The sequence below is a fragment of the Acyrthosiphon pisum genome, unplaced genomic scaffold (assembly GCF_005508785.2).
Source record: "Acyrthosiphon pisum isolate AL4f unplaced genomic scaffold, pea_aphid_22Mar2018_4r6ur Scaffold_20596;HRSCAF=21507, whole genome shotgun sequence".
NCBI lineage: Eukaryota > Metazoa > Arthropoda > Insecta > Hemiptera > Aphididae > Acyrthosiphon > Acyrthosiphon pisum.
Genome location: NW_021769972.1, coordinates 5,003 through 13,152, shown reverse-complemented (window position 1 = coordinate 13,152; position 8,150 = coordinate 5,003). Strand labels below are relative to the sequence as shown.

At 28.7% G+C, this 8,150-nt stretch overlaps 1 protein-coding gene across 1 annotated transcript; it reads right to left on the bottom strand.

The window, feature by feature from the left end:
- Positions 1–1,146: 1,146 nt before the first annotated feature.
- Positions 1,147–6,281, bottom strand: LOC107883447 (zinc finger MYM-type protein 5-like). The gene is made up of 7 exons (XM_016803486.1): positions 6,216–6,281; positions 3,347–3,434; positions 3,173–3,253; positions 2,845–2,925; positions 2,390–2,482; positions 1,707–1,778; positions 1,147–1,637 (listed from the first exon to the last, which is right to left on the bottom strand). The coding sequence occupies exons 1-7, from the start codon at positions 6,279–6,281 to the stop codon at positions 1,147–1,149; spliced, it is 972 nt and encodes a 323-aa protein (XP_016658975.1).
- Between the last annotated feature and the right edge of the window lie 1,869 nt (positions 6,282–8,150).

Genomic DNA, 8,150 nt, shown 5'->3' with positions numbered 1-8,150 from the left:
AATGGAGATATTTTGACGGGTCACCTAGATTTTTGTCATGTACAAATAACTTAGCATCATTAACTATCTGAATGCAGTTTTCTTCAGATCTTAAATCTTGTAAACGAATTTTAGCATTATCAATTAATGTCATAGCTTGAATAGAAATCCATTGATTTTGATTGCAAATAATTAGAAACTACTGTGGTAATTGAAAATATTTTTCTTATAAAGTGCATAACTAAAACAAATTGAAATGATGTAATTATTTTTAGTAAAGATTCTGCAGTTGACACTATATCCCGGTCAGAATCCTTTAGTGTGGTCAATTCATTTAAAGTTTTTAACAAAGCAAAATATTTTTCTTGAACCACAATTAACACCCTATCATGTGATGACCACCTTGTAGATGAAAACCGTTTTAATCGACGTTTCTGTTCTTGTGAGTACAATTCTCCTTGTCATTTCATGAATATTGCAGTTCGCTTTTTAGCTCGCATAAATTCTACCAATGAGCTGATATTGCCAAAAAATGACTTTGTTTCTAAGCAGCAGTCGCAAGTATCCACTACAACTAAGTTGAAAATATGGGCGGAACACCAAACGTAAATTGCACGAGGATTTTCTTCTTGTATGCGTGTTTTCAAACCAGAATATTGCCCTTACATAGATGCTGCCCCATCATATGCTTGAGCAATTAATTGTGAACGCCAATAAATTTGGTATTTATCAGTTATTTTACAAAAAATGTTGAACATACCAAGACCAGTAGAATCTGGTGCAGTTTCGAGGGCTACCAGTCGTTCATTAACTTTTCCTTGTTCACTAATGTATCTTAAAATAAATGTATACTGCTCAATATTTGATATATCAGTAGTAGTGTCAATAATTACAGCAAATTCGTTAGCCTGTTTTACTTCTTTTAATATAAATGAACGAACTTTTTCTGCCAAAACAATATTCATGATATTGTTTTGAGTTACATTTGATAAAAATGTTACACGGTTATGCTGATTTTCATTTATTTTATCCATATGGTATTTTAATGGAGCATGGTAATTAGATAAGAGTTTTAATAATTCCAAAAAATTCCCACGATTGGATGATTTATAGCCTTCATCATGCCCTCGCAAAGCTATATTTTGTCTAGCAATAAATAGTATTGCTTCAATTATAGATGACATAACTGCTTGGTTTTTCAGCGATTTGACGATTCGCTGCTTCTAAGATTCCTGTATCAATTCGCATGTTTTTCTGATACAAACCTCTAGCTATTTCACTGGTAATATGCTCTGACCAACTTTCATGAGAATCAATTGTTCTTTTAATATTTTTGTAGTCATTTGACCCTATTTTGGCTAAGAATGAATTTTTTGCTTTTGGAAGGCCAAAAAGCTTACAAGATATGCAAAAAAACTTATCTTGTGATGGCGAGTATGAAAGCCACCACATTTTTACAAACATCCGTCCATTTTCAATTTTACGGTGGTAAAAATTTTCATGAAATGATCGCACATTACCATTTGGATATTTTTTCTTGGGGAACTCATAATTCAATAACTCCAATGCAATTGGTTGACAAGGGCCTAATGATGAAAAGTGATGTACTAGCTCATTTGATAATACCAGTGGCAGCTTTCCAGGGTCATTTGGAAAAACTAGAAAAAATTGTTTTTAATTTTAATTTCAATACTCTATTTAATGCCTAATGAAATATACTTATTTACCTGTAGGAAATGTGCCTGAAGGATTTAATTGCTCGGTTTGTTCACTAATTTCTAATATTGACTCATTTTTCTCTACATTATATCAAATATCAATGATAATTAATATGCAATATACAATTAATAAAATTTGTTTTACAAATACGGTATTTGTAGCCAATTCTTTTTTCATTTAATAACAATTTATCACCATCAACCAAAATCTAACATGTATGGCTAAAAAACTACATCACACAACATTAAACTCCTTATAAAAACAGTTTTACGCAGAGCTTAATCACATATATTTGAGCTTTTATACATATAGTCTATATTATACAAAATACCAACACTTTTTACAAACAAAATTAGTTATAGTGAAACATTGTTATAACAACATAAAAATATGAAAAAATTAAATTCTACATGACTACATAAAGAAAAAAAATAATAATTTTGGTAACAAGTTGATAACTTTAAATCAATATATTATTGGTTAGATAAAATAGAAAAGAAATATTTTTGTACAAAATTATATTAATTTAGTAAAGCTAGACAAAACATATAACTATCTAAGCGACTTAAATGTTAATAAACACACATAATGAATGTAACATGATTACATGACAACTGAAACACAAATAAACAAAAAAAAACATAAATAAAATAAACTAAAAACACAAAACAATAATTATTAAAGGAATTACCTTTAGAATTTGTTATTTCCACATTATTTGTCGTACCACTTGGTTCAGAGACATGATCCAAGTCAAGAGAATTTTGTGGTATTTCAATAAAATCTAAAAAAAATATATACCCTGGTATAAATTGTTAGTACCATGTATAATAGAAAAAACATTTTCTATATTTATTGATATATTTTAATATATAACATAATATAAATTTGGAAAAATATTTTTAAATTTTCTAAAATGTCAAAATGTCTACTTACTCTTTACTTACTTACTAAAAATGTCCATAGAATTTGTATTAAATAAGGTACAACAAAGTGTGGAAAAATTACAAATTAGTTGTTACTTAATAAAATTACTCATAATAAATATTAAATTTAAAAAAAAAAAAAATGATAATAAAAGATTTGTTTATCATACATATAGAATTTTAGAAACCATGTAAAAGCACTGTTATAATTATTATTTACCTTGAATACAAGCACCGGTCATTTCATCATCCTTGTTTGTTGTTAATACATCTTCAGAGTTGCTATTAATCTCTTCAGACACTAAACAAATTATTTATGCTTGGAGAATAATACAAATCAAAATTTTATTTTACCTAATACATAATGCAAGTTTAGAACAATATTTAAAAATTGTCTAGACCATCATTTCTTAACAAACTTAACTTTCTAAAAAAAAATTTATTAATAATTACCTAATTAAAAACAATAAAAAATTAAATTTAAATTTATAGTAAAAACTTTAGAATTTTAGAAACCATGTAAAAGCACTGTTATAATTATTATTTACCTTGAATACAAGCACCGGTCATTTTATCATCCTTTTTTTTTGTTAATACATCTTCAGAGTTGCTATTAATCTCTACAGACACTAAAAAAAAATATTTATGCTTAGAGAATAATACAAGTCAAGTAAACATTCTATCATATAATATGTATATTTTCAATGGTATTATTTACTTACATTTACGTTTTCTCTGTGAAGTAAAGAATGCTGAAATATCTGTATTGTTTTTTTTTCGTTTTTGTACTTCACATGAAGCTACATGTCTCTTATTGTCCAATTCAAATCGTTCATATCATTTCTTTTTTTACCACAAAGACACTTCATAACACAACTGCTAGATGCCATTATAAATAAAATAAAACGATTCGAGTACAAGACTTATAATTTATAAAAGAAACGAGGATCAAAATATCAAATTACACAGACATCGGCATGGACAGACTAGAACACATTGACATTTGCTATTTGCCATGTTTTTTTTTGGATTTAATATAATCATATTTAAATTTGATAACGGTTACCGAAACATATGGCCAGTTTATGTAGATAAGAAAGATAAAGGTAGCCTACCTAATACCTTTATCTTTCTTATCTACAACCGTAGACCATAATACAAACTTCTGTTATATAGCTATTATTACTTAATACTTAAAAGGTATGATTTGATGATAACTGATAGCCGATAGGTAAACGTAAAATTATTATACAAATCATATTATGTTGGACAACAAGACACCCACCCCCAATCTTTACATTAACTCAGAGGCAATTGCCTATCAAATTAACGTTCCTCACGCCACTGTATCAGAATATGTTTATACGTGTTTATATGACACAACTATATTATTAATTATTATCTAGACTCATATCTAGGAACTAGGATATTATTGTCATTATTAATATTTAGTTGTTTACACAAAATATAATATGGGAATTATCCCCCTCGATCATCGAGAATTCTCAATAACAACTAGCTCTACACTTTCCCAGATCATTGGCCTATACGGGCGATAGTGCGATCGGTAGGTACATAGACATATAATAGAATGGGCGCATGTAAACTCCACCACAAGAACCTTTTTTTAGTGTAAGCTCCGCCAGGAAAATAAAACGGGTAAAATTGGATTTATGTAAACTCCGCCAGTGAAAAAAATGAAATAACAGTATACACTATACAATTAATATGATAAGCAGATTATTATTAAACAAAAAAATCATAATTTTATAATAATTATTATCCTTATTAATTAAGTATATGTAAACCAAAGTAAATAAGAAACTTAAAAATTAAAATAATAAATGTTGGAACAAATCATACAAATTGCAATGGCCAGTATGATGTTAAAAAATAATGATAGACAATTGTGATAACTAATAATCAAAAAATAATATGTAGACATATTATATTATTAAATATTATTACATAATATGTTATAATAGGTTCTTATAATATTTTGAACTGTAAACTAAAATTATGAGATACAATTAATAGATATTCAAACCATTAAGTCAAATAGAAATCAACTATTATAATTATTTAGTATTTATAGCTTTTTCTAACACAATAATTTCATTTTCATTTTGTATGGACGTGTGTTGGACGTTGGTTAATTACCGTGTTTTTGTGTAAAATATTTTTTTATAACCATATTTATTATTTTTTATTGAATAATACAACAATGGGGATTGTGATAAAAAATCAAAACTTGTAATTTGTGCTGCATCATATTGTGTTATGGCATGTGGTGACATTTTAAATTCAAATCGAACAAAGTACCCTATTATAAAAGTCGAAACCAGTAGTAAATTATTTCAAATACTATTGTAAATTGTACTCTACAAAATATATATTTAAATTTATTTTTTAGGTATAATGCGAGAAATATGCTGCACGATTTAAAAATAAAACCTTCAAAAAAATTCCAACATTTTTGTCGAATGTCATCAACAGATTTCGAGTATTTATTACATAAAATTGCACCATATATATCGAAAACATTAATATGCGAGAAAATATACCTATACAAGAAAGACTTGCTGTTACGATCTGATCAAAAAGTTCCGGGACTTTTTGCATAACATGCCAACAGGGCGTCAGAGAAAAATGCAGTTGGTAGCACTGTGTAAAGGAAGTTCTCTCGAGCACAGCTGTTTTTTCAGATAGTTGATAAGACGTTTTAAATTGGAATGACAGTTGTTTTAGTAAATCGACTTTCTCATGTTTGGCGATTTCGTAGTTTTGTTCGTGATGGAAGGGAAAGAAGAGCAAATTTTGTGTGAAGCAGGGGCGTATACAGGGGGGGGGGCGATTGCCCCCCTGGACATTGTTCAATGTGTTTCATGTATAGGTGCTTACATATTTTATTATAATATTATATTACCAAAATTAAAAATACAGTGCATATTTTTTCTTAATGGAAATGGATAATGGTATAAAGTATAAAGTCCCGGAACGACATTTAGCATCAGGTGACAGTTTTATAAGTTTGTCCTGCACATTTAAATTTTCTCCTCAAACCGTTTCGAGATGTATTCAAGAAGTTTGTAGAGCACTAATACAGGAATTGAATGACGAAATTAAGGTATAACATTTATAAAATACATTTATTGTATTTTAAATAAATAATGTTTTAAACTATGGGAATAACTAAAAACATACTATAACATACACAGTCTTTCTAATGATAAGAACAAAATAAAAAAAATTGCCGGTAAATTAACCATAAAAACTCAAAATTAAATAATAAAAAAATTAAATAAAATAATACTGGTATTGCTAAAAAAAAATGAACCAAAATAAAAAAAAATTCTAGTGAACTAATTATAAAAACCTAACTGGTAATAATAAATTAAACAAATTAATAAAATAATAAAATGTATACATAATTATTAAAAAACAAAACAAAACATATTTTCATAGTATCACAATCAAAATTAAAATCAATACTACATTTAAAGAAAAATAAATAATTAAATTGGAAGTTATGTAAATTATAAACGTTGATTTTCTTTATCTTACAAATAGTACACATAACTTGAGTTATACTTTGTCAAATAATTGATCAACATTTAGCCCATCCTTTGGTTCCAATTCGTCTGTTTGATTTACCATGGCTCTTTTGAGTTGCGTTTGCTATTCTTGATGAAGATGTTTGTGAATGTGGTGAAGGTGTTGAATAATCTGGAGATATTGAACTTTTGCTGTGAGCAAAGGTAACCGGCCAATTCGGCGAATTGATATACCGGCGAACGGTTATATCGGCGAATGGACGTATCGGCGAACGAATATATCGGCGAATGGATATATTGGCGAAACTACAATACCTAACTGGAAATTTAAAAATTTAAATTCCATATTATATAATTCAATAATTGAGTCAATAATAATTTAAATAAAATAGATGTCCTAGGATAATAAAAATAATACTTAAATAAAAAGATACGTTCTAGGACAATATATACTAATATATAATTACTATGTAAAAATGTATAATATTAATTTAATAATTTAGTTTTTCTTCTTTGCCAGCCTCAATGTGTACCACTTTTAATTTAGCTAGCCCGATCTCCCTTTGTAGGCCTTCAAACATCTTCCAAATTGATACATGATGACCACCAACTTGCTTTTGAAAGCCATTATGCCATCCTTCCAAACCATTATTGGTACGAGCTAGTCCATGTATGGCAGCTTCGTAGAGATTCCACAATTTTGATTGATATCTATATTTAATTTACAAAAAAAAAAAAACGTAGTATTTTAAACGAGTATTTATATTATACAAATTGTATACTTTATATTTATCAATAACATAATATAATTTTAACTTACTTTTCCATTATGTGACTTATCTATAATGTAGCGAAAATTACTTTCGTCCACCAATTTTGGTTTCGACCTAATCGTTAATGTACTCATAGTTAATAAAAATAGAATTAAAATAGAAAATGTACAAAATTATGTAGCAAAATATGTACAATAAGCAAATATCAAAAGTGATGGAGAATAGCTGTTGGTTAGGAATTTATTGACGTATTAAATTAGAAATAAACACGTGTTACGTATATTTAAATATTTGTGTTTAATGTAATAATTTCGCCGATATATTCGTTCGCCGATACATCCATTCGCCGATATACCCGTTCGCCGATGCATCCATTCACCAATATACCCACTCGCCGTAATCTCTTTCGCCAAGATATCCTATAATCGTGAGGAAATGCTGTATTTTATGAAGATGTTTGTGAATGTGGTGAAGGTATTGAATAATCTAGAGATATTGCAGAAGAAGTAGAGAAGTACTTGATGATGTCACGGGCCTAAGAATTGGAGGAGGACACCAAATCACACTAGCTGCGTATGCTGATGACATAATAATTATGGGAGAAACCGAAGAGGACCTAAACGATCGGCAGAAAAACTAATAAGTAAGGGAAAAGAGATTGGACTACAAGTTAATGAAGGAAAAATGAAATACTTAATAGTATCACGCAGAGAACAAGTACAAAATTCGTTAGTAGTCGGTGGATGTACCTTCGAAAGGGTAACAAACATTAAATACCTGGGAGTAGATGTTAACCAACAAGCAAACAGCCATGATGAGATTAAAATGAGAATAACTGCAGGAAATAAGAGCTATTTTGCGCTCGTACCTATATTTAAATCAAGATTAATCTCCAAAAATACAAAAATAAGACTATATAAAGTACTCATTAGACCTATAGTATTGTATGCTTGTGGAGCATGGGCATCAACAAAGTCGGACGAGAAAAGATTACTACTATTTGAAAGGAAAATACTGCGGAGAATCTATGGACCCAAAAGAAACGAGGAAAATTGATATGAATGAAGAACTAATGCAGAATTGAGGGCAATGTTCAACGAGCCAAACATAGTGGGAATACTTAAAAGCAGACGAATAAGCTGGGCCGGGCATGTATGGAGAGCGGAGGGCCAAACAGTACATGATGTCACAATGTGAAA

Excerpts from the sequence above, each read along its gene's own strand:
- LOC107883447 (XM_016803486.1), bottom strand. The coding sequence starts at position 6,281 with ATGGTAAATCAAACAGACGAATTGGAACCAAAGGATGGGCTAAATGTT. Across the intron at positions 3,254-3,346 it reads TTCACAGAGAAAACGTAAAT|TGTCTGTAGAGATTAATAGC; the intron begins GTAAGTAAATAA and ends ATTTTTTTTTAG. Across the intron at positions 2,926-3,172 it reads GACCGGTGCTTGTATTCAAG|TGTCTGAAGAGATTAATAGC; the intron begins GTAAATAATAAT and ends TAATTTGTTTAG.